General features: G+C 44.1%; 1 protein-coding gene across 4 annotated transcripts in view; it reads right to left on the reverse strand.

Annotated features, from left to right (window-relative positions):
- The window catches only part of SMARCA2 (SWI/SNF related, matrix associated, actin dependent regulator of chromatin, subfamily a, member 2), a 180,653-nt gene that overhangs the window by 13,834 nt on the left and 139,455 nt on the right, over positions 1-27,364 (reverse strand). For 3 of the 4 annotated variants that reach the window (XM_042912646.1, XM_042912647.1, XM_042912648.1), the window contains exons 28-32: positions 24,232-24,449; positions 15,689-15,742; positions 5,704-5,809; positions 5,116-5,217; positions 2,052-2,184 (exon numbers count right to left, since the gene is read on the reverse strand). In XM_042912646.1, the coding sequence (XP_042768580.1) occupies positions 2,052-2,184; positions 5,116-5,217; positions 5,704-5,809; positions 15,689-15,742; positions 24,232-24,449 (613 nt within the window). The remainder of the gene's footprint in view (positions 1-2,051; positions 2,185-5,115; positions 5,218-5,703; positions 5,810-15,688; positions 15,743-24,231; positions 24,450-27,364) is intronic. The other variant, XM_042912649.1, reaches the window with a different exon arrangement.

The raw sequence follows: 27,364 nt of genomic DNA on the forward strand, positions 1-27,364 counted from the left end.
CCCACAGCACACTGTGACCTCTAGAATTGTGAGGTCCTAATTACGCGTTGTGTTAAGCCACTCCATTTTGGTGATTTGTAAAAGCAGCCATAGAAAGATAATACATCAAGTCTCCAGAGAGCTCTGAGAACCTCAACGGATGAGGCTAAGAGGGCAGATATTTGAAAACAGATTAGAAATGTGGCTCTAAAATCGGGAAAGATCTAGCTCAGGTAAGTTACGTAGACCTACATCATCAAACACTGGGATCTCAGAACTGGGGAATAACCACATGCAATTGAAAAATGTAAAATGAGTAGGAGGCAGAATCACTGAAGAGAATGTCATGGAGAAGGGATGTGGGGACACAGGGGTGTGGGGACACAACGCTGGCAAAGACAGGTGCCCCATTCTGTGGGGCAATAGGCATGAATCAGAGGTTTGAAGAATGTTTGCAGTGATTTTTGGGTTAAAACGTTCACGACAGTGTTATTTAGAAGTGATATCGATATATTTTGTTCGCCTCATTAATGAATGTTAATAGATATTGCTGTTATTAAGACACTCACTGCTACTGGGAAATGTTCATAATACAGAAAAATTATGCTACAAAACAGTGTGCTGTGCTTTTCTAAAGAAAATATATGTAGAAAAAAAACTGAAAGGCCCATTCTCCAAATGTTAAATGTATATGGGGTAGCGGTATTACACATTTTCCTTTCTTAAAAAAATATTTTCCAAGTTGTCTGTACTGAGTTTGTAATGAAGAATAAATCTAATAAAAAAAACTTCCGAAGTATACCTGTACTGTTTTACACAGAAGACCGTATATGGCAGAGATTAATTACTTGGAGAGGAGGAGGTAGGGGTGAGAACATACTTAGGTAATCAATTTAGACTTTTGAAGGCACCTGGGAGGAAGCTTCCACAAAAGAGGTATTTGCCTTGGGTGCAAAATTTCTGAATGGATAAAGAAGATGTGATACACACACACAGGAATATTACTCAGCCATAAAAAATAAATGTCATTTGCTATGACATGGATGGAGCTAGAGAGTATTAGGCTAAATTAAGTCAGAGAAAGACAAATACCATATGATGTCATTCATATGCGGAATTTAAGAAACAAACAAACACAAAAATAAAGGAAAAAGACAAACCAAGAAACAGACTCTTAACTACAGAGAACAAACTGATCCCCCAGAGGGGATGTGGTGGGGGGCAGCAGATAGGGAAATAGATGATGGGGATTAAAGCACACACTTATCATGAAGAGGACTGAAAAAGGTAGAGAATTATTGAATCCCTGTATTGTATACCCGAAACTCACAGAACACTGTATTAACTTTTCTGGAGTTAAATTTCAAAACTTAAAAAAATTTCCAAAGGCACTGAAACTAAGTAATTGAGATAAACATACTAATGCAGTGTTTGAAATACTTGAGGCTAATGCCAAAAAAATCCATGATGAACAAAATATCAAAATTTTAAAGGCAGATCAATACTGGATCCATGACGGATAAAATGGACCCCATTTCCAACTCACTTTGACAATTATTTTCTAAGACAAGGATTCTCACAGTGTGTTCCTGAGCCCCCACAGCATCAGGATTTCCCAGGAAAGTGTCAGAAATGTTCTCTCTTGAGCCCAACACACAGGTTACAGAATCAGAAACTCGAGGGGGAGTGGGGATGCCTAGAAATCAATGCTCCATCAGTCCTTCCGGGCTAGGGAGCCTCTGTGTTCCATAACAGACAGGTGTCATTAACAGCTATGTTGGTAGAAAATGTGTATTACACTAATTTTCCAAGACAACATTCAGCGAGTGTTTGCTATGAGCCCGGCTATATGCTAGGCTCTCTGCATGCATTGGGATGTTTCTCATACCTCGGTTTTGTAGGGAAGAACACTGACCTTGATCAGGGTTAAGTACACTGCCTGAGGTTGCCCAGCAAGGACACAAGAGACCACAGAATGGCGGACTTGAACATCTGTTTTGTTAGCATCTGTGGAAATGTCTCTGCAGGTGGCAAGAGGCACAAAAATGGAAGAAACACATGCCTGGGCTTACCCTCTGACTCGGACTCCTCTTCATCTTCCTCCTCCTCCTCCTCGTTGCTGTCGTCCTCACTCTCTTCCTCTTTGGCAATTTTCTGCCGAGCGCTCTTAAACACAGACTGTAAGACGATCGAGTCTTCATAGATCTAAAGGGTCACAGGGGCACCGGTTACAAACACAAGCTGAGGACTCAGTATCACAGCCACAGTCTCTTCGTCAAGGCACACACCCGCTTTGCTGTACGTGAATCCTATTAGAAACATCAGTGTTAGCTTTTATGCCTGTGGGAAACCCAACAGGAAAACGCTGAACTCTACTATAGACACACATATTCTTACGGAAAAAGGGTCCACTTGTGGTTGAAACTGTGTGCGTACGTGTGCATACATACTTAGGGAAGGGTAGACTTGCGTAAGATATCCTCACAACTGTGGCAACACAGAACACTTACAAAACTTCCATTTGTTCCTTGAAGTGTTTTGTCGAATGCTGTGGTAACACAACCTTGTCTAGAATGCAGATCCCCTAACAAAATGGAGGAAGTTGTTCTTTATTATTGGCTTATCAGTACTGGCCATGACTATTCCAATCAATACCTCACTTTCAGTGTATGCACAGACCTGAGCACAGCCCTGTGCGGTAGTTGCTGAGATCTGAAGTTCAAACATGGTCCTTTTACTCCAAAAATGAAAAATTCAAGTACCATACGATCCAGCAATCCCACCTCTGGGTATATGTCCAGAAGAATTGAGAGCAAAGTCTTAAAGAGAGATTTGTACTCACATGTTTACAGCACCTTTATTCGTAACCGCCAGGAGGTGGAAACAAGTCAGGTGTCCATCAGTGGATTGACGGACAAATAAAATGCAGTACAGAAGGAAAATGGGGTATTATTCAGCATTAAGACGGAAGGAAATCCTTTCATATGCTAAAACCTGGATGAGCCTTGAGAACATAGCCCTGAGTGAAATAAGCCAGTCTGAAAAGGACAAATACCGTCCGATTCACTTATATGACACATCTCAAGTAGTCAAATTTGTAGCAACACAAAGTGGAACAGAGGTTCCCAGGGACAGGGGAGCAGTCAATAGGGTGGTGTTTCATGGGTAGGGGGTTTCGGCTTCACCAAAGAGTTCTGGAAATCTGTTGCACAACAATGAGAACATCCTTAACACTACTGAACTGCACACTTAAAAATGGTGAAAATGATACATTTGAGGTGTTTTACCAAATTAAAAAAAAAATACGGAAGCCAATGGCCTTGGACTCTAGATCTAGAACATAATCCTTTTTTTGTGAGAAGCCAAACACTCATTAAGGTGACTGGGAGAGCCACAGTGAGCCCCAGAGGTAGTACAAGGGAAGAAAGGATGGGGAGAGGCTCTGAGGTGGGGCCACTGGGGTAGAATTTGCCAGAAATCAGAATGCAGCTAGATATGCACAGGTGAGGAGGATTCCATCAGGGCTGAGAAGGGAGGGGGCTATTTAGGGAAAGACAGCAAGTGAGAAAGGTGGGGAGGCAAGAATATGATACACGTGGGATTGCACCAAGCAAGGTCAATTTCCTAGTGGTGACGGTGGACTGCTTATGCAAGATGTTGCGGTCTTGTGACCACATAAAGGGCACACGGGCTCTCTCTCCCTGTCCTATTTCTTACGGCAGCACGTGCATCCGGGTGTGTGTTCATGGGGCAGGTGTGACTGGACCACGAACTAACTGCTTAGCCTGAAAAGCAGCAGAGACAGAGGCTATAGTGTGAGGGTAGGGTACGACTTTGGGAAGCAGCCTATGGAGATTCAATTCCTTCTAGAATCTAATAGCACATGGTGGGAAGTAGATGGGCAGGAAAAGGAGCTGGTGAGAGAGTGAGCCACATGTTTCCAGGATGGACGGAGAAGGAAGCCGGCCAAGAGACCACTTAGGACTTTAGTTCACGTGTGAGACAGGGCGGCTGTGGCACCAGAGGGGGACCGGAGGACCCCGAGGCACAGCACCACGCTGCCCAAGTCCAGTATGACGAACCCAAAGGTCCATCCAGCGACTGCAAGGGGTCATTCACAGGAAGACATCCTTGTCGACTCTTGCTTATTACCCTCTCTGCCCTGGTTTCCATGTGAGCTTTCTTTCAAGAGGGTCTGGATTGCAGAAGGCCTGCTTTCAAGAACTACTGCTGAGGTCGGCCATGACTTACCGCCGTTAACCTGGAAACGCACAGTCTTTTCCTAAAAGGCATAAAAGGCCCACGCGAGGGTCCTCTTGTTCTCCAGTTTCATGATTGGAATGGACATAAAAGATTTTAAAAACAAGATCAGGAGAGAAGCTCAAGGAACTGAATGGTGGCTTAACACTGTACCAGTTGGCAGGCACACTGACCTCTCCTCTCTTCATCATGATACAAGAGCATTAGCAGAAATACAGACGGGGGAAAAGGGGGTGCTTACAAAAGGGGAGCGGAATTGAGGTATAATTCCCGTGAGAGGATCCCCTCGCCAGTTATTTTAATCAGCTGAGTATCACTGACTCGTATACTTTAAGACTTGCTAACAGTAAGAAAGGGGACTTCTTCACTGCAGTTGGTTTGATAAGCATGTTCTGTAAGCAATTAAAGGCAATGGTTCTTTTTTCTACGTGTACCCTTTTTTGTTCATTTGCTTTAAATCAAAGTATTTTCATTTCCTGACGTACGGTTATGGTCAGAAAAATGAAGGTGAAGTATAATCAAGTGCACAGTCTCTACAAAAGCAGAAAACCATACCTCTAGCCTTGAAGCATTATGCTAAGTGATTTCCTTGAATTCCAACCCCAATTAGAAGCCAAGCCTTGAAGGGAAAGCATAAATAGGAGCTATAGCACAGCTATGATACAGAGGCTGGCCTTAATTTGAAAGAGCCAAAGCCTCAATTTATTTACATACTCGCGTACGATATAGGCTTTTATTTCTCATTTTTGATTCTGCACCCCCCCGGGGGGGGGGGGGAGTAGCAGTGGTTCAAATAGTAGAAAATGAAACAGATCACTTAAAAGCACATAAGCACATCGAAGGTGGAAAGTTTTTCAGGCAACCAAAGACACATACCTGAGATCCCTCCAAGTTGAACGTCTGAGCGTTGTGACAGAGAAGCATGACATCTTTCTCCAGGTCACCCAGGCTCCGGTACTTGTGATTACGAATCCTCTCCTAATGCAGGTTTTGGATAAAATTGAGGTTAATGACGAGGAAGGGGGAAAAAAATGCAAAAATCATTACTTGGTCCAAAAAAGCCTGATTTGCCTCCCTTGTCTTCATAACCGCCCTGCCAGGGATGTGGGGCTACACAACTCTAGGGGGCGCTGTTCACAGAGGCCACCCTCCCACGGGGATTCCTTCTTGCAAGGGGGAAGGAGCCCCCCAGATTGGGGGGAGGAGTCTGAAACTTCTGAAATAAAATGCAACCGAATACACTATGGGCTCGTGACATGATGAAGTCATCTACATGTCAAGGCCCAAGGATATATCCCAACTGTTCTAGGGACGAGCCCTAGATGGAGGAGTTGGGGCCTGGGGGGGGGGGGGGGTGGGGGTCCACGGTGGTCAGACAGGATGCCACTGCCAACCCCTGACTGTAATCATTTCAATGAATTTACCTTTTTCTTTTTTTATAAAGTTTGTAAACAAAATATCTACCTTTATTTTTTTGAAATCCACCGGCTTCCTAATTAATTCATAGTATTCTGGTAACTCTTTCCTTGAAGGTAACTGAATGAAGACTTCACTGAGCTGCCGCCCTGAACTGTAAGGTTGGGGGGAAACAAACAAAACCATATCCGGTCACGTACTACCAAGGAAAGCTTTTATTTCAGAAAATGTCAAAAAAACAAAAACAAAAAAAAACAAAAAACAAAACAAAACAAAAAACTGCACCCCACATATTATAGACAAGGGGCCCCTTAAATCCAGGAAAAATCCCACAACTAGAGATTAATGCTCCTTGTGCTAACTCCGAAATCACATTAAAATGCCATTAGATCCCCACTTCTGTCACACATGATATGCGAGGTCCACTGTGAGTTCCTCTTTCAGAGTGAACAGATCTCTGTTTTGATAGAAACATTTAAAAGTGTCCTATTCAACCAACCACTCCATTTTTTAATGAATAATAATTGAGTTGGCAAGAAAAAAAATTACAATGGCTTTATTTCCACACTCCTTTGTCTTCAAACTCCCTGTATATTCAGAAAATAGTATGTTAGAATATGACTCTGGAAACTCAAATGAAAAGCTTTTGTGTCGCTTTCTTTTCTGTGTTATTCCTTTTACAGTGTTTTACATACTGTGAACCACGCATACCTTTATTATTATTTGCCAGAGGAACCCCTTCATTTTGCCTAACTGCACTTCTGTGCATATGGCCATTTGGTCAGAAAAGAACAAACATATTTAGCAAGCGCGGATACCTCGCGTTTCTGGGATTGGTGCAGGGCCCTCCCTCAAATTCATGGTAGCTTTATTTGAAAGCAAATTTAATAGCAACAAATGCTTACTAATTTACAACTTTGAAAAACGGTTTATAAGGCACTATAAGCTTTAACATCACTTAATACTGGAAGCAGACATGAGTGAAGGAACAAAGATATTCATAATTTAGGTTCAAGATTCTAATATCTGGCTTGGCCTATCCAGATCGATGGTAGCTTGTGAGGTATGGTATGGTCATTTTTCAACAAAATCTTGATTCCCTTATGATGCAGTCTCTACTTCCTTTGTGAAGGCAGAAATACAAAAATAAATAAATAAATAAATAGACAGAAATCACTACCATGTAAATTTCGGAAGGGGATTCCAGGAGTGTGGGAGAATGCTGTGGCTAAGAATGAGTGACAATATGTTGTTTTAATCCATACTCCCAGTTGTATAATTAAAAAATATTCATAATGACAGTTATCATAAAAAAGGCATGCGCAGTAACTCAAAGGGTTGCTTAGCAACCAGTGGGGAAAATGCTGAAGTGCAAAGGGGCCTGCATAAATTAACCGAAAATCCGCTGTCAAAGGAATGGGCGAGTTTTTCTATCATACGGTGGCGGGGGGGGGGGGGTCGTCTCTGTTTTATTTTTTAAAATATATACATGGGCCTCATGAATATGGAAATCAGGGGGCACACACCGGAGGTTGAAGAAGACTGCAGTTTAACAGGGAATTAGATTTTTAGGTTATCGTGGGAAGAGCCAAGGAGTTTCTCCCACCCCACAGCCGCCCTGACCCCCCTTTCCCCAGGCTGATAAATCTATTTGTATCTCCATAAATTATACCAGCAAAACATGACAAAAAGTAGTTTATTTATGGTCACCTTCAACATAGGGCCACAATTCCTGGTTTGTTCTTTTCCTCCCATTCTGAGATTTATACACACAAACGTTTTACCTGTTTGAAAAAAAGTATCTGAAAGGCAATTTATTAGCTATCAGTTTTTCTATTTCTATCCGTGTCTTCTCAACAAAGAGTCAGAACTCCTTGTAATCTCAGATTTAACACCTGACCCTCAATGACATCTTCACGATGTCATTTTCGACATTGCCAACAGATGGTGTCATTTTTCTATTGATGGATTACAAGGACATCTTTGCTTTGTACACCTGTGATGCACAGACCCTTGATTTCAGCGGGGCTCTTGGTGAAATAAGAAATAAGCTGTTTGCACCAAGAATGTGATAAAGGGCTTTCCAGCAGGGGCAAAATGGCCAAAACAATCTTGGTCTGATGTCTCTGTCTTTAGTCGGGTTGTGGGAATTCTAGACCCTGTCATGAGACAAGTCCAGAATTATCTGTGCTCCTAAAGGAGAGAGCTGAAAATTCTGAGACTCTGAAAAATCAGACAAATTTCTTCTGTTGATATGGTTTCAAAAGTTAACGCTCACTCAATATTCTGGTCCTATTTCCTTTTTTCCCCTCTGCCTAAGAACAAGGGAGCACTGGGGCAAATGGAAGATCTGGAAGCTACTGAAAAAGACCTCTAATGGTATGTTGGTTGGATCATCATACAAACATGTCAGTCCTCCTCAGCTCTGTATTGATGACCTGACTCTTCTATTCAGGACAGCATCTTTCCTGTGTGCCCATAAAGACCATGGTCAACCCGCCACGTGATTACTAATTCCCAGGCTCCATGCCTCCAATCGTACTTCAAGATCAAGAACCCATTTTCCATAAAAACTGAAGATACTCGCTCTGCCAAGCTAACCCTTGGTGCCTCACTGCCCAGAACTTAATTCCCCTATGTATTTTTTTTTCTTTTTTCCAAAGAGGGTGGGAACATTGTACATTCAGTTAAAAGCCTTTCCCATTCCTGTTGGTACCAGGGGTTCTGATGGCCAGCTTGGGTGGGAATGTCAGGAAGACATCTGGCTTTGTGTGACCTAGAGAACACAGGGACGTAGGAGAACCACATGTTGACGGATCACTACAGTAACTTATTTTTTCCTAAATTAAAGGTTAAAAAAAAAAAGTAAATGAAAAAGGAAGTGAGACAGCCTGACAAGAGTTTTGAATTCTTGGCATTTCTTTCTCAAACTTAAGCTGAGCAAAGGCTTTTTCAATACACCTTTTCAAATGCCTTTTTTTTTTTTTTTCCAGTGCTGGAAAATTTTGTGTGTGTGTGTGTTTTTAAAGTACAGAACAATGGACTAATTGTACAATGGCTTGCAGAAGGTGTTCTGTTTCTGTTGAAATGCTTAACCTATCCCCCAAGGTATTTTCCATGATGTCATTTTATATAGTTTAAGGCCTAAGTATGAATCGCCGGCTGGAAGTGTGCAGCTTCCCCAAGACAAAAGGGATATAGCCGCTGCCCTCCCCCAAAAGAGGGATCCACTGAGGGTCCGCGATTTCAGATCTATTTCATACACTGATCCGTCAAGGAACAGGAAACGTGAGAAGGCAGAGCGTGGGTGGCGGAGGGATATGGATACAAGGGGACGCTGGGCAAGCACAGCTCTCTCCAGAGGTGACCGGGCGGGGGGCCGCGTGAGCATGATGTGTGAGCCAGAAAGGCCCTGTGTGCCGCCATGTAAATGCTGGTGTGCAAACCCTGCATGTACTGCTGATACGTGTGCGCATTACACGTGGATACACAAGCATACGACGTTGGCTCCCGTGGCCGTGGGGCTTCACGTGGGAACCAGTGTCTCTCCCAACCCGTCCGCAAACCAGAGGGCACTGCTTTCCCGTCTGTACTACCGGGACCCTAAAATGGTGACTGCAAACATTAGGAACCTCTGGTTACATTTTAGGCGTAGCCTCCCTGGAAGAGTACAGAAGACTAACACTGCTAAGAAACCTACTGCTTTAAAACGCCGGCTGTTCTGCCTTCCCCACAAACCCAAACTAGGAAGATCAGGTATTGGGCAAGAGGTTTTTTGGTTTTGATTTTAGTTTGATTTTTTTTTTTTTTTTTTTTTTGCTGTTTTATGATTTTCTTTTCTTCTGCCCAGGTTGATGTGTTAAGCATGGATTACTAGACACTTGTGAAAAAAAAAAAAAAAAGAATTTAGCTCATGTAGATATGGCCACATTTTTGCCTTTGTTAACTAAATAAAACCTATCTTGCCCCCATTAATGAAGTGATGTCATGATTTAAAATACCCACTTGGAAGGATTTTACAAAAAAAAAAAAGTTACTATAGTCCTCAAGGATTCAAACACAGGAAATCTTTTGGGAAGAGAACTTTAAAACTGGGTCAACATTGGAGGGTAGTAGGTGAAAGCATGCTGTTGCTTTTCAGGGTCAGATTCCTGGGAGGTTTAAAACAAACCACTTAAAAATGCACCTGAGGGGCGCCTGGGTGGCTCAGTCGGTTGAGCGTCCGACTTCAGCTCAGGTCATGATCTCACGGTCTGTGAGTTCAAGCCCCGCATCAGGCTCTGTGCTGACAGCTTGGAGCCTGGAGCCTGCCTCAGATTGTGTGTCTCCCTCTCTCTCTGCCCCTCCCCTGCTCATGCTCTGTCTCAAAAATAAATAAAAATATTAAAAAAAAAAAAAAAATGCACCTGAAGGTGCATGGAGGGTAGTAGGTGAAAGCATGCTGTTGCTTTTCAGGGTCAGATTCCTGGGAGGTTTAAAACAAACCACTTAAAAATGCACCTGAAGGGGACAGCACCCTACTTTCCCAGGGAGCCCACCTGGGCCAGGCACAAAACAGGTATGACAATTACTTGTGCTCTGTGTTCACTACTGAGGTCTCTCACCTGAGTCTTACTGAGTACTGACTGAGAATTCCCAACAAGCTTGGAAATCTGAAGAATACAGGAGGTTATGGCAACACAGAATGGGAGGATGGTAGACTTGCTTTTGGCAATGGCGGTGGTAGCCGTTAAAAATCACCCCAAAGGGTAGCGTTAGGACCGTAGATATAGGATGTGCCTGAGTTACCAACAAAAATAAGGTTATATCAGGTTAATGCAAGGTAAATGACCGGCTGTTAGCAGCAGTCATAAAGGGCTCACGCAGCTCAGTAAAAACAGCAAGGCTTTATCAAGAAGCTTGAATGCTGGGGCACTTGAGAGGCTCAGTCTTGATTTCGGCTCAGGTCCTGATCCCAGGGCTGTGGGATCAAGCCCCCCATTAGGCTCCAAGATGAGTGTGGAGACTGCTTAATATTCTCTCTCTCCCTCTGCCCTTTTCCCTGGCTCACACGTGTATGCACTCTCTTAAAAAAATAAAAATAAAAGAGTCTTAAATACAGTTACACCATGGTACATGGTTCTACTTTTGGTAATCTATCCTAGGTGAATAAAATAATATATATGTAATACATAAGTATGTACATATAATAGTTGCATAAATGATGTTCATCACAGCATTATTTAAAGCAACTAATGTAATGCATCCAAAATGTTTACTGGGGAAAGGACAACAGAATGTTAGGGAGTCTAAAATTACGAATTTTAAGATTATGCCTTAAAGAAGGGAAAATTCCTTGTTGTGACCTTCAATAAAAAAATAAATAAAAGAACACAGGATATCAGACTGTAAATGCAGTACAATTGCAACTACATTTTTAAAAACTCATAAACTTAAGGACCAGAAGGAGATATGCCAGAGCATAAATAAATATTAACAACAATGTCCTCTGATTCAACAAAATTAGGATTTACATGCTAATGTATTTTGGAACCATATCATCATCCATAAATAAAGTAGGTTTCAAACACTTTTACTGGGTTACCTTCTTTCAAAACATGCTGTAAGTCAAAAATCTAATCTAATTTTTCCCAGAGAAATGGTATCTAAGAGGTATATGATCAGCTTTTATTTATAACACCATAAATGGCACATTTCACCAACTGGCACCATTTAATTCTACCTTATAAAGCCAAATAAAGAGAAAAGTAGAGCAGAATAACTCCATAAAAATTTTAATATATCACAACCATCAGAATCTACTACCTTATTAAGGTCCAATTTATTTCTTCAGGTTTCTCCCCCTGAACTTATCACTAACAAATCAAAGGTGCTCATCAGGACGTGGGATTCTGAGATTATTACTTATCTGCATAGACAAGAATTTTGAGGAAATTTTGGGAGAATCTACCATCTATCACTGGACTCTTCTAGAAAGTGACTCAGGGTGTCCAGTTGCTTTTCCCCCTGTACTCGCCTGACATTTCCTAAGAGCAGGTAGAAATATACAATTGTAACTGCCCACCTGTCCACATGAGACCTTGGTCGCTGATTATACCCTCTCATCTTGTAGACCTGGACGTGACTCAAAGAATGCGTTCCTTTCCAAAGGCAGGGACCTACCTGCCCTTCCACTGAGTATTTTGTCCTCTGCTCCGTCCCTTTGTCTCTACTTGGTAATAGTGAAAACACTTCAACGTTTATTTATTTTTGGGACAGAGAGAGACAGAGCATGAACGGGGGAGGGACAGAGAGAGAGGGAGACACAGAATCGGAAACAGGCTCCAGGCTCTGAGCCATCAGCCCAGAGCCCGACGCGGGGCTCGAACTCACGGACCGTGAGATCGTGACCTGGCTGAAGTCGGACGCTTAACCGACTGCGCCACCTAGGCGCCCCGTGAAAACACTTCAAAGCTTTAGGCTGAAATGGGACCAAACTCAAAAGCACACAGCTTGGCAAGCAAACAAAATCAAATGCCTCCCACCTGAGCCTCCAGTCCCAAGTGTCATTTTGTTAAAGGGACAGGTTCAAGGGGACACCAGAGTGCTGCTTTGTCCTACATGGCTGTTCTAGCAAATTCTTAAGAAAGACACGAATGAGGCAGACCTTGCCCCATGAATATGCAAGAACATCTATGCCTGATAACTGCCATGTCTCAGAGCAATCCGTTTTATTAAAATGCCTGTAGAGTGGTTTTAAAGACAGTTTTATCAGACCATAAGAAAATCTATTTTGTTATTCCAGCTGGGACTGTTCCACCTCCCTCAGAAAGAGGTCATTTATGCTGGTGCTGGAGTACAGCTCTGCGAGGCAGAGGCCCTGTGCTTCCCCGGTCAGACTGACCCTGGAGGCCTCAGGGAGGCCCTGTGTGCCTTGGAAAGCAGACAGGCTAAGTTTATTTGTGGGCTGCCCACTTGCTTTATGTGGGTATAAGTGGCTGAGAGAATCATGAAGTTAAGTGTCGAGTTGCCAGGAGTGAAAGTATAAACATATAAAAGTATCAATATTTGTCATGAGGAAAAAATAAAGTACTGAAATCCATATTTCCCTGAGCAAACCCTCTCTGGACTAAATGCAACTTCTAAGCTCCAGTTCAGCACTTCCCAAGGTGTGCTTCAGGGAATACAAGCTTAATGAGTTTTTAACGGTTCTCCCTGGAAAGGGGGGGTTTTGTTGGTCAAAGGAGTTTGGGATACACTGGGATGAACGAAGTTCAACAGGTTACTTGACAAAAGACCTCTCAGAGCCTCTAAGTGCACTGAGGGTTCTCCAAGAGGCTATGGTACCGGAATTTGAGGACCCCAGTCTGGGGAGCATCATCCCAGACAATGCGCAAGGCTATGTACGACCTCACCAGGCTGCAACTGCATAGAATAAACTGTCGGCTGTGATGCTGAGCCCGAAGCGTCCGATACGGGGAATGCACGAGGAAAGGCTCTTCACCTCCAACGAATTTTTCTACAAATGTGTCCACTTGGTCACACTACCATTTTATGGCAATTTCACCATCATCTAATTAGAGCTACTATAGGCAAAGGTGCTTCGGCCCGAGATCCACAGTCATAGCCTTCCTCCCCTATTCAAAGAAATGCAGCATGTCGGGTGCTGACGTTGCTAAAAATAGATTTCCTCTAAAAGAGCTTCTTGGCCGGTCCTGGAAGGATGGTCAATACTAGCAACATAATCACAACATCAAGGGCTGCGAACAGCCATAGAGAGGGATCGGATTTCCTGGGATGGAGTATGTGGGCTGGGTAGTCGCATGTGCACGCACACACACACGCACGTATGCATGCACGCACACGGTAGGTAGGTATGCACGCGGCACCCAGGCACGTGCGCGCGCACATGCCTCCTTTCCTCCTACCCACATTCCTGAGTGGCACCACGCAGACTCACCACCACGGACAGAGATCCAAGGGCTGTCCGTGGGTTCTCCTCGCTCACACCTGCTCTGGAATCTTGTCAGTCACGTTCCCACCGCCCCCACGCGAGACCCCCATCCCCTGCACGGCGTGGTCCAGGCCTACTGGGATCACGTGGTCTCTAGAGGGGCCCGCGTTTCCATATGGCCAGGGCTGCCCCCGCACGTGGGCCTGGGTGCCTCTGCCTCGCCCACCACCCCCACACTCTCCTCGGGGTTCCCACTAGGCCCACACAGAGACCTGACGCGTCCACCGCCCCTGCCCCATCCGTCCCCTCCCACCGTGTATACACACGCTGTATACTCCCACTGTGTCCATGTTCTTCCTTGACCGCTTTTTCCAACTAGGCTTTAAGGCGTTCCGTCTTAGTCATTTCTCCCCCACTTGCGACACTCGCACAGAGACAGACACGGAAAATGCTCAGCACTTCTTCTGAACGCACAAACACCACTTTCACCCTAACACAGCCTCTGAACAACACACATCATAAACTCGGGGGCTTATGGGAAAGCACAGCATATGGGGCAGTAAGGGACGAGAAAGATGCCAGAGCCTGGAGGGAGGCAAGTGTCGAGCCCCTCTCTGTGGCTCTGGAAATTAGTTTAAATGTGTCTTCGGTGAAAACGTGTTTATCTAGGTCCCAACTACATGCAGCCATATCCTCTCTGCAAAAAGGCCAGGCGTGACACTGGAGGCTTGCAATACCCTTTAAAGTTGTGATTAATCCACTTTTCACGGTCACATGACCATTTTGATGTTAGAGAGGGAAAAGGAGCTTATGTCTGTCCTTGTTTCCTGGGTTGGGCGTCTAGCCACATGGTGCCATTTAGACCTTAAGGCCACCTCTTCATGTTGGGGGACGGGGTGGTGAAGGTGGAAACGTTTACCCAAGATGTTCCCGAATTTAAACGGACCAAACTAATGAAGTCAAGTTATTTCAATCCCAAAATGCAAATCCGGACTGAGTTCTTTCTCATAATGGCCAAAATGTAACATAATTCTTAACATCCTGCAGTTACACATGATGGTTGGAGTGTCTGTCTGGCTTCTGGGATTGAACACTGTTTACCGAACACCAATAGGAATGATCAAAAATCAACCGTCTGGGACAACATTTCTATCCCCACACAGACGCGGGTAGGCACGAATCACTCCCACGTTTAATCTCTTTACATACACAACTGGGGATCGGCATCCATTCTGGAATGCCGGATGGAGGAGGCTTCAGTGCTTCCTCCTGGCCCTAGACTGGATCCTACACTAGTGGGGGAAAATGCCGTAAAGGACGTTGCAGGGTCAACCGACAAAAGGGCAATATGGCTGAGCAAGTGGCATACCGTTTTGGTTTTTTTTTTTTTTTTTTTTTTTTTTAAGTTCAAGCTGACAGAAAGACATCTTCAATGTAGGACTAATCGTTCCTAACCCCGAGAAATCACGTACATCCCCCACTTCCCTTTCGCGACCAACGTCACCTCATTCGCAGGAAATGCCTACGAGAAAGAGCAGTTCTGTTTTCCACCTGCAGCAGCAGAAGCACACAAAAGTCCAACAGACTGGCTTGGGACACTTAGGACCACGGGGCAGGCACACCCAGATGGCGCAGGCAGGGCGCAAACCCCATGCACACTGGGGTTAACTCCAGAACGTCAGACACACTGTGTGCACGCACACATTTGTTCACACCCTGCAGGAGAGCCACGCAGCAGACGGGCTGTTCATGAAGCTTCTACAGCAAGGCAGCACGGAGTGAGGAGGCCCACGGATGTAAGACAGAAGCTGCCCGAGGGAGGGAGAAGCAAGAGAAACCCATCTGTGAGGGGAGGTGGGCAGGCAGGCCGGCAGGCGGCTCCCGACAGCCCTTCTAAGAAGGGCATTTACAGGACGGACACACCCCAACCTCAGCGCAGCACAAACAACTTCAAAAGCCATGGCTGGGGGGTTGGAATATCTGCCTCTCCACCTCCCACCCCAAGTGGGTGTGGTCGGGAGGCTAGGGGAGCAATGGGCTGTTTGCTGTCCCGACGGATACCTGTATTCAGAGACAAGGGGATACAAGACAGATCCTGACCTGTTTCCTTCTATTTCCAACTGAGAATTACCGGGCACCTTCTCCACGTTACACCTGCGGTAGAGTAGAAAGAACACTGGAGTCAGAAGACCTGGGTTCGAGTCCCAGTCCGGCTCTTCCTCCTATGGTGGGTGACCTTGGGGGGATTCCTGTCACTTCTCCAAGCCTCAGACTGCTTACCTGCCCGTGTTGTCGACTCATAGGATTTGGGGGGGGAAACTACACAATGTTATGTGTGGAACCGCATTCTGGCGCGCACACACACACACACACACACACACACACACACAGTTTTCGAGGAATGGAGAGAAAAGAAAAAACCTTTTTCGTGACGTCTCTGAGACATTTCCTGCTTCTCTTAAACGCGAACATGCCTGTTACTCCGGTTCCTGCTCCCTCGGCTCATGTTTGATGTGAGCATTAGGGTGCAGCTTCCGTGCACACTGCTCCAGAAGCAGCGGGGGAAGTCAGGCAGCATTTGCAGGGGGTGGGGGAGCATGACCTTACCGGAGTGCTCTTACCATCCGAGGCGAGCCAGCTCCTCACGTGTAAATAAAACGGGCCTAGTACTTACCTCGGAAAGCTGGAGCGGAAACTGAATAGCACACTGCACGCTGCTACAGCAGCCAGCCCTGATTTCTGCACGCCACCCAGGTAGCTGGCTCCGCCTCCCAGACCTCCCTTCTCTTCAAGTCAGTCATTTGGACTGGAAAGGACCATAAATGGCCACCTGAGGTCTCCGGCCCTTCTATGGGCCTCTAGGGAAGCCTCTTCCATTGAGAACTCTGAAACTGCTACCCTGGTGTCCCTTTATGTGGCGGGAACCAGAGCAGTGGCCGGGTGTGAGAAATCACAGGAAAAAAAAAAAACTTCCATCCTGTCCAGACCTTACTCTAGCATCCGCAGGCTGCGTGTGGCCGCTCATAAAATCCCTTCTCAGAGCCACTCCCACTCTTCGGAGGGCGTGAGGCACCACACAAAGGGAACGGCATAAACCAAGGAGAAGTGGAAAAAAGGTGGGGGGGGGGGGCATTAGCTGCGATGTCTAAAATAAAAGGGAGAACAGGAAGGGACATGTTGGCAAACGATGCTGGGAGGTCACTAAGGCCAGACTACGGAAGACTAGCTTTCCCTGCGCTAAGAAGTTTGATCGCACTTGGGGAGGCAATGGGAAGCCATGCAAAGTTACACGACAGTGCGACAGTGAGCTACAGGCCCCAGAAAGGCAGGATGAGGGACAGATTGGAGGCAGGGGACACAGGCAGCACACAGCTGCCCCAGGCCGGGCCTCCCATAACACGGTAAGGGCCTAGTGAAGAAGCATGTGGGGCGATGGAAGACGGAGTACCCGGGAGAGGTGCTGGGGTGCGTGTCAAAGGAACTTTGTACCTGAGCGCGTATCAGAGAGAAGGCACAGAATTGGGAACAATTTTCGTGCTGCTCATTTGGGACACTGGGTTGATGGTAATGTTAACCACGGGGATACAGAAGCCAAAACCAGACCACGCGGTCTCAGGACATGTCGTCAGAAAGGCAGAGAAACCTGGGAATGGTAAATACTCCCTCAGACATTTTACAGAACATGCTGTAAATAATTCAGAGGACGACGGGCAAGGTGCTGCGAGCTGAAACTAACGAAGATTACAGTTCACGGGAGATGCGAGGCTCTGAACAAGAGAGGTCCCTGCAGGATCATTTCGGATGATTCGGATAAGGAGGGCAGGGGGACAGATCTACACAGGTCAGCCATCTGATCACCTTGGGGGAAGGAAGAAAGGTACACGATACCCAAACAACCACAAAAAAAGAGTACAGGGACACGGATTTGGCTTTAAAAATACTGTTACTACAAATCTGTGTTGGTGAGACAATCCCAACAGTGGTATAAACAGTCCGCCCTGGATTGAAGCCTCTGGAGGGTGATCAGTGTGGGAAGCACCTCCCCCCAGCACCCCCCCCCCCCCCCGAACACACACAGTAAATGCACATCAGGTCAAGCACTTGAGAGAAAACCTCAAAACCAGGCAACTAAGTAACTTTTCTTCCTTCCTTCCTTCCTTCCTTCCTTCCTTCCTTCCTTTCTTCCTCTCTCTCTCTCTCTCTCTTTCTTTTTTTTAACGAGAGCCCATCCCTTCTGGAGAATGGATTGATGAGATGGGGACCTTCAAAACCAGCAGCTCGGCCTTACTCAACTTGAGGGCTATGCCACACCCAACTTCAGCATGTAAAGGAATTAAACGGTACATTTAGTCCTAAGGCTTGCGGTCTACCCTGTCCTTGGAAAGGAGCTGAAATGTAAAGGAAGGGCACACTGGCTCTCCTTTCCCAGGTTAAATGTCTTTATAATGATAGTTTTTTGTTTTTCTAAAAAGTGACCCTACATAAGAACTAATGTCATCGTGCCCTCATGTAAGAGGCTCACATGACCCCTTGCTTCCCTGAATTCTCCTGGCTGGCCACCTCCTTCCTGGAAGGAAGACTGTCTACCTCCTCCAATGCATGCACCGTGAGCAAGAGGGGGGGAGTACTACGAGTTTTTTTGTTTTTGTTTTGTTTTTTGGCTTTTTCCCCTCTGGCCCTGTTCTGCAGTACAGGGCTGGAAATATAGGAGGGATGCCATAAATATTTCCAGGATGAATAAATGATTTTCTACACTGTGAGCTGGAATTCAGAACAAGCCAAGACCTTCCACCGCTCTCAGACCTATCAGGAAGGATTCTGCAAATTCAGGTCAAGAAGATGACAGTCCGTCTTTAGGGAGGACAGCGGAGCCTCAACAGGGCCAGGGAGGAAGCAGCCCAGCGGTCACCAGCCCTACCCCCATCACCTCACTGTGGGCCAGGGTTGTGTCCACCCATCAGACCAGCCAGGCAGGTTTCTTCCGCCTCGCCCACTGCTTCCCTGTGTCCGTCCACAAAGCTGGACGTCAAGTCCCAACCCTCTGCGGACAGCGAGGCGGGTCATCGTAGAATGCTCCTGCCACAGTCTTCAGACAATTGTCAGGGAGGGAAGAGAGGACACAACCTCACCTTCCATTTCCAGATTCTTCAGGGATGAGGACAATGTTCAGATTTGAAAAGTCAGGCGCAATAAACGTTGAACAAAAGCCACCGACGGACAGGACTGTCGACCAGGCGTAAGAAGGTGCTTCACGTGAGTTCAAGTATCCAGTTGCAAACTAATTACATCCTGAAGCACTGTGCGGATTGCTTCTAGTAACGTTTAAGAAATCACAACGAACAGAAGTGGAGTCAGAAGATGAGAGATAAGAGCCAGCGTTCCCATGTCAAAATGAACAAGGAGACTTGAGATTGCTAAGCTTGATGAGGACCCTCCATAAAAAGTCAGAGGAAATTATTCAGATGCCACGGGGCTATTTAGAGAAGATAAATAATATCATTTAAGTACTAGCAGGGGGTCTCTTAGAAAAAGCCATGGCAAGCTAACCTCATTTTATTCTTTCGGCAGGGTTTCTAGGTGGATAGATTGGAGAGGCCATAAATGTGGTATCTCTTGGCTTCAACCGTTCTTGATAACCTTGAGAAAGGACAGACAGAGTGGGGGACACGATGGCGCAGTCCTGTGACACTACAGACGGCTAATCAACTTTAAGGATTGCTGTTTAGGGGCTCCTGGGTGGCTCAGTCGGTTAAGTGTCCAACTTTGGCTCAGGTAATGATCTCGCAGTTCATGAGTTCAAGCCCCGCGTCAGGCTCTGTGCTGACAGCTCGGAGCCTGCTTCGGATTCTGTGTCTCCCTCTCTCTCTGCCCCGCCCCCGCTTGTGCTTTGTTTCTCTCTCTCTCTCAAAAATAAACATTAAAAAATATATATTTTTTTTAAAAAAAAGGATTAATGGTTAATACATTTATGTCAACCTGAAGTGATTTTCAGGTGCACATGACAGAGATCTGTCCTTTGCCTTTTAGACAGCTTATGGCAAATCTGATGGAAAAAAAACAACAACAAAACAAAAATATTAAAAAAAACCCACAAAACAAAAAACCTGAAATGATTTACACAAGGAAACATGATTTTTTAAAAAGGCATAAAAAGGATGTTATAATAATAGACTGGAAAAATGGGACAAGAATCTGTTAAATGGAGCTGCATAAGGGAAAGAATGAAGTCGGTAGATACAGGCTCAAAAAAATCAAGTGCTTAGTCGACGTCTAACCTTGGCAATATTCAAGGGAAGAAAGAGCTTTCTACACATTTTGGGGCCGGGGAGCTTTCCCATGCTCATGTGTCAGAGCTGTTGGAAGAAGTTAAGACACTCTTGAGGCAGGGTAACAGAATTTTGGTATCCAGACCAGGGAAGCTCACTGCCCCGCAATTAGCCATCAGAATACCTTTGGAGGTATGGGTGCCATATTCTAAATGGGACACTAAGAAAGTAAGATGTGCCTAAGGAAGGGGACCAGGATGGTGTAGGTCTAGACGGCGCTCTGAGAGCAAAGGGAGGTGTGTCAGCCTCAAGGAGAATGGCCTGAGGTGGATAGCCGTGCCCAAAGGACACTGCTCGGAATGCGGACGGACATACTCTCTGAACGTCCAAGTAGAACACCCAGAAGTCAGAAGGGCTGAATCCTATAGGAAAGGATTGTTGTGCTTACAGCTGCACGTCAGTGTCGTTAACTGCCCCCTGACACAGCGCACTAACTCTCGGGAGGGTCCATACTGCTGGATGGCAGTCTGTCAAAGATGGTGAGGGGGGGCACATCTGAGTTGTGGGAAGGTGAGCCAGGGAGAGCGAGGACCCCGAATCCCTCTAGACCTTTCCATTATCCAAGTAATTACGAGCCACGTCTCTAGACTCGGGATGGCTCTCCCAGCCCCTACCCTTCACTATCTTATTCTAGATCTCATCCCAGGGGTAATTTTAAAGGGTAGAGATGCAAACTGGGATGGATCCTTTTTCTAAAGGAAAAGCATCTTAGGTTAAATAGTACATACTGTTAGAACAGGATTTTTAAAAGCCTCCTATAGAAACAGAAAACAAGGCTTATCATAACAAGTCAAAACAAAGCCTTCTAACACTACTTGATTTGGGGAATGAAAATAGTAGGAATGAGCTATAGCTGACCAGTTCTAACTTTAAATAGCAATTACTGCAGAAAGATTTTACATTTGTGTGTGAAACACACAAAATTACTGGCTCTTTGGGGTCACATTTTAAAAAGTATCCTCCTTAAAAAAAAAAAAAAAAAAAAAGCCTGGCACTGAAAACAAAGGCAATAAATAGATGCTTAAATTATCCTAGTTCTTCATAAAAAAGAAAGATACATCTGTCCCAGAATCATGCAAGAACTTTGAAAAAACTGTCTCATGAGAGCTAATTAATTCTTATAGATCAGTTAAATATAGATGGCAATTCTTATCTAATACACCGCTAATCTGTACAACTGTCAGAACCCTAACACTTGAGGTAAGGGGAGGAAAGTTAGTACAGGTGGTATTTCTTGCACAGGTAGGATGAGTTACTATATTAGTAGCTGACTTTAACGGTACAAAAATCTCAGCACATGAAAGGGTAGGTACATTTCCCAGCAGTATTTTTCTAAAACCAACAAAAATATAACAATGTATCCAATTAAGGCCCTCCTAATTTGAGCACCTCCTACTTGAGCACCAAGTTTGGGAAGAGAAATAAAACACCGAAATATTCACAATAAGTGCTTTTTTTTTTTCTAGACTACTAACACGAAATATACATGAAACATGCAGCAATGAGAAAGAGGCCCATACTCTCCAGAACCGACCTAAATGTGGGGGCTAACAGAACGGGCCTTAACAGAGTACTTTGCAAGGAAGAGTTAAATAAATACATTGAAACCAGAGAAAACAAGAGGAAAAAAGTACTCGGTGTTTGAATGCTAAAATATTTAAATATTCTTTCCCTACAATACAACCAAAGACATGTTCGATAATCAGTCCCAGTGAAACTGTGTTTTCTGTTTTTGGAGGGTGTGAGGGGACAGAAAGGATAGAAAACGTATTAGCAAGGACGCTTACTTTCAAGTGCTCAGAGCTCCATTTACCCACCTGATGAGCTAAAAGTAGTCTGAAAGGCTGATTATTAATAATTAAACGACTCAGCAAGCAAGCTTGGCCTGCATTAACTCCTCCAACTCGCCTGACGCCTCTGGAGGCAGGTACGGTAATCATTCCATTCTGTGGATGGCGAAAGTGAGGCTCAGAGGGGTTAAGGAAGTCGCCCGAGCGCCCCACAGGTAGTAGATAAATGCGGGAATTAAGATTCAAACACAGGTAAGCTGAACCCACGTAAGAGCTTGTGTATCAGCAACGGTGCTGTGCTCAGCTGAGGCACAAGGGATCTAACCTCCTATTCTGTGGTGGTTTCTAGGAAAGGAGTCAGCCCATAGCTATCTGTGCCAGGAAGCGCAACACCCAGAAGCCTATGGAGCCAGCAGGTGATATAAATGAGTCAAGTGGGCCGGGTGGGAAAGCACGATGATAAATAGTAAGTGGCACCCCACACTAGAAGGATGATTTAGCAGGGTGACGGGTCGGGGGGAGGGCTGCGGCAAGCTGGAGCAGGAGAGCCCGTGGGGGGCGGTGGGTAGCCATCTCCTCACTCCTACCCGTTATCACCTTGGGGAAACTTGGGTAGAACGCTGCATGATTTTTAGGTTTTTCTAAAAGGACGGAGAACACCTGAAGTTTATAAGAAGTCTCTCCGGGTTTTATGTGTTTGCTTTCTCCCCGTCCCCCACCCAACAACATGAATCATGAAATTAATCAGGCTGTGGGCACTTTGTGGTCCACCAGCTGGTGACCTCTTTTGCACCGTTAAAGGAGGAGCTAGACGTCACCTGGAATAAAAGGCCTAGCTCCTAAACCTCTTCTCGGCTCTGCGCAGTGCTCCTGCCGCCCCAGACTCCACTCAGCAGGTTATGAGCAAGATGCCTGTCAAATACCAAGGCGCACCTGGTCAGAGTAACAGATGTCGCACTCTGCTCTCCTGAGACAAAGGCAGAGAAGTTGGAGGCTTATGCAGGGTGATCCTCTCTACTTATTTTATTATTATTTATTTATTTTTACACCAGCGGCTGATAAAATAAGGCGTCATTGTCCAAGCTGGTTTCCTGGAAACCGTTCCTGCCTGTGGCATATCTTCCAGGAGGGCTGGGGGCGAACAGAAACCTGACACAGTTACTGATTTTTGGCTTACGAGGAAGCGTGTGCCCGTTCGCTCTGGTCAAAGAATGGACTGGTGGGCCAATCTTCCTTTCTGGATGGCTGTCATCCCCCTGTGTCAATGAGTGGCCTCTCCAAACCCAATATAATGGGGCTGCTCTTTGTTGCCACGTGTGAAATATGCAAGGGGATGCACTTGAAAAAAAGAACAACAACAACAACAAAGACAAGTAGTAAAAATAGTAAGTAGAGAACCTAAAAACTCTGGAACACAAAAAAGGGCAGGAAATTCTGACTCTTCCACACACACCTCGTGCTACCACCTGTCACCATTTCTGGAAACTCCTTACAGTGAATGTAACGAAGACCCAACAATAGAACCTCTCAGTGGAAAGTTCTTTCCTGGTTACACGACCTCATCTTTATTAGGAGGTTTCTTCCTGATAGAAAACGAGCACTAAAGTCACAAAGAAAAACTAAAATCACAACTTCGTTATGTGTGTTAAACATTCCTGGGTGTACAGAGCAACACTACTGTAAAAAAAATAAAAATAAAAAAATAACCAAAACCGATTAAATGCCGCTGTGCAACTGCGAGAAATACAGTGTTTAATTCTTTTGTTTCCTATCAACTTTTCAACTGGAACGAGATGTGATCTTTCTATGAAAACTGCATCACATGATTATCAAGCAGAAACCAAAACAACTAACCAAAATGTAGCCCAACTAGTTTATCTACTGTGTCGGGCTGACCGACACAGGTCTGGGGATGATAACACGCCACGTGTGTATCTCCACACTCACACTGAAAAGGTCTGTGAAAACGAGGTACATCTACCAGAAAACCATGCGGTCTATGCAGTGTCATTAGGAAGGAGGAGATGTTGCTCAAACGAGGGCTCAGAAATACAAGTGTGTTGGAAGGAAAGAAGGAATGGTATTTCTGACGAAGCACCTCTTTGGTTTTCGACAGTCTCGACACGAAATATTTACCTTAAGTATGCTAGGATTCTTCATTCCCAAACAACTCAGCCCAAAAGTATAATTTCACGATGTCATTCCAGTCCTTCTACAAACAGGATGGTATTTCACAGATCCTTAAGAGTCCTGACTCCTCCAGTTTAGACTGTCTTTTTAATTTTTGTCACCTACACTATTTTCAAATATCCTCAACAATGCCTGGGAAAACAGCACACAAAACAGCAATGGCAGCCATTGTGAAAATGGTACGACGAGGTTTCTGACACCTTTGGGCAAAAGCCATGAAACACAAAGCAGAAAGAACCTTACAACCCAGCGCATGCCTTAAAATACATCTTGCTCGGTAGTGAGTATCAACTCTGTCTCCGTGGAGGGGAGCAAGTTGTAGGAGTGAAACACTCACCTGTCTTTGTAGTTTATTACAGTATCAATGATTGCGTTCATCTGCTTGGTCAGTTTGGGGGGATTGGGGGATAGTTTCTCAGCTGGAGGGCGGCCTCTTCTCTTCTTAGCTTTTTCCACGTCTTCTTTGGCGGGATCTTTATCCACATTTCTTCGTCTTTTCCGCTTCTTGAGCCGTACCTCCTCTTCCATTTCTTCCAAATTGCCGTCTTCGATGGCCTGTTGTAGTAGGGAATGGAGGAGGAAAATTCAAGACAAGAGATTAATCAAGAAAATTTTAAAAAGCCAAGGTGAGTGATGAGAATCAAGTAAAACTAACAAAAATAAGATTAAAAATACAAGTTAACAGTAATCAGTCAAGTAAGAAGAGGGAAGACCGCCATATTGGATAAAATAATTCTTTAAGCCAAGTCTAATCTGGGAACAAAATACAGCGAGGGCAGGAAACACTAATAGTAAGAAGAAATGACAAATACAAAAAGGGCGACACATGTGAAGTGTCTGAAAGGTAGCTGAATCCAAATGAAATTTTAGCTCAATATAAGAAAAAGACCTGAATTGTTTTACTACTATAAAAGGGGGGAAAGGTAAAACAGAAACAAAACAAAACAAAAAAGAGGTGGGTGAAGAAAAAAATTCCTCTAAGAATACATCCTTACGATCATATAAGCTCTGACCCTTCTCTGGGCTTTTACATCAATTTACTCATGATTCACGACATAAATCCCTATTCCATCCAGATTTTGTTCTAACGTAGCAATTAGTAAACAAGGAAACAGGAAGTACAAAGCCACATTCCTTGGTAAATGCACTTAAATCATCTGATAAAGAACACACACACTCACAGACAACAAACACTTTTTTCCAATTACCTGCAAACGCTTGCTTTAAACCAGAGCCAGCAGCACTAATGCAGAGAGATAATAAAATAGCTATAAAAACAACCAGGTATAAAAGAAACCTGTTCGTAAATGGCTAAAAGATCCATGTGACAGACCCAGAAGTTTAAACTTTTTTTTTTTTTTTTATCCCCCTGGTAAATCTCAAAACTTAAGAAAAATAAAGAAAAACTGCAATGAAAAAAAAAAAAAAAAACGAAACAAAACAGATAAAAGAAAATTTGACCATGAAAAAGAAAAAAATTTTTTAAAGACCTTTAAATTGCATTTCAAGATTGCTTTCTCACACAAAATAAACTGATGTTGTTATTTGTTCCTCCTGGCTCTCAATATTGCTTCCAGTATGCAAATGCTAATCAATCCTTTCTCGTAGCTGAAAGAGCCCTAATCATAAAGCAATTACCTTCATTTCTCCACAGCACCAAACATGGCTAATATTTATGATCATGTGAGTATAACAATCAATATAAAGAGTGATTACAGCTCAGACATAATTTCTTTCACTTGTGTACAATGCCTCCTGAAAAAGAAAGGTTTTATGAAGAAAACCTGGTGCAGAACACAAAACAACCTGGCATGTTAAAAATGCTAGTGGGATTAAAAGAATGTTTTCTATGCATCTTCCAATGTGCAAACCCGAAGAAGCAACATGCACACAGACAGAATCCTAAGGGACAGTCTGAGGCTAGGCCTTAATAATCAAAAGACAATTTCCATCACGATCCTACAGTGTTCAGATAACCACTATGAAGGAGGCGAGATCTGATGAGTTATGAGGAAAAAGAAAAAAAAAAAAAAGAGAGAGAGGAAAAAAAAAAGCTTCCACATTATTTCATTAATATTCATTTGCCTAAAAGCAGGACACCCAAACTATACAGCTAAACACACTGCAGCTAAGCGAAGATTAAGAAAAGGAAATTGTCCCGCAAATGTTGGGGACTGAACATGCTAATAATAAATACAGCATGCAAGGCTGTCAACAGTTAATGGTAATGCTCTCCTCAAGCACCCAGTTGCACACAGAAATACGGAGAACACCGGCTTTTGATGTGTTACACACCTACACATGCCTGGGATGTAGTTCTACTGAATCTTCAAGACGGCAACGAAAAAGGATATTTACCTTACCACTATCGGCAGGCCGGCTATCGGAAATCACAGTTAGTGGGGATAAAATTAACAAGCCAGCAAAGCAGCGAGCTGCTAGTCTCTTCATCAGCTGATCAGGAAAAAAAAGAGAGCTGGGGAAAGGCTATGTTTTCATATACAAGTAATTTTATTTTACTGAAAATTTAATACTGAAAGGATTGTGGATACTCAAATCTGCTGTTTCATTCTACCTACTACAAGGCCCGAAGCCTTCCTCCTTCAGCCTGTTTTAATATTGACAACTACTTATCATATTTTTTCCCCCCTTATTATTCCAGGAAGCAGAATTAGAGATTTTTTAGCTCAGATGGTTTCTGATTCTTATTCTCATTTTAACAATTAAGCCAGTAAGGAAACAAATTAATATTCAATTTTACTAAAAAAAATTAAAACAGTTTAAGCTTTTTTTTTTTTTTCTTTTTTTGGTATCTTAAACCTCATTTTAGTGCCTTTAAAAAAAAACAGGCTGCATGTTTTTGGAGCAATCTCAGATGATCTTTTTTTTTTTTTTTGGATAAAAGAATTTTTTCATTAAATGCATGTCGGTAAAAGCAATGTGCATGTTTCCCAAGTTCAAACATTTTAATACAATGTCATTCTTCTCTTTAAAGAAAATCCCGAACAACTGTGATACTTCCCTTTCAGTTTCGTGCTGTAAAATTTTTCATTGTTTTTCTTTTCAGTGGGATCCATGAAGAGGGGGAAGTTGTGAAAAGGAGATTTCTACTCTCACCCCCTCCCCTTAATTTTTGGGGGAAAAACGGAACAAAGCATAAGCTTATGATATTTGGATTTATCAATCTCTAAATCTGGGAATAGCTAAGAAGCGAAAACAAATAGCAAAAAGGAACTAATGGAACAATGTTTATTGCAATTGCTCATACGTGCAGATTCTTATTAAATTTAGATTTTTGGAATCACAAGGAAACACACAAAGTACTGACCATGATTCCCCTTAAATTAAGGTTTTATGCAGGAATGCCGTCAGCTACAAAACATCTTCCCTCCTCCCCAAAGACCCCAAACACATCCATATGCAGTACTTTTATGTTCAGGGATTTCTAAGGGTCTTTTTCTAATGGAAAT

The sequence above is a fragment of the Panthera leo genome, chromosome D4 (assembly GCF_018350215.1).
Source record: "Panthera leo isolate Ple1 chromosome D4, P.leo_Ple1_pat1.1, whole genome shotgun sequence".
NCBI classification, from domain to species: domain Eukaryota; kingdom Metazoa; phylum Chordata; class Mammalia; order Carnivora; family Felidae; genus Panthera; species Panthera leo.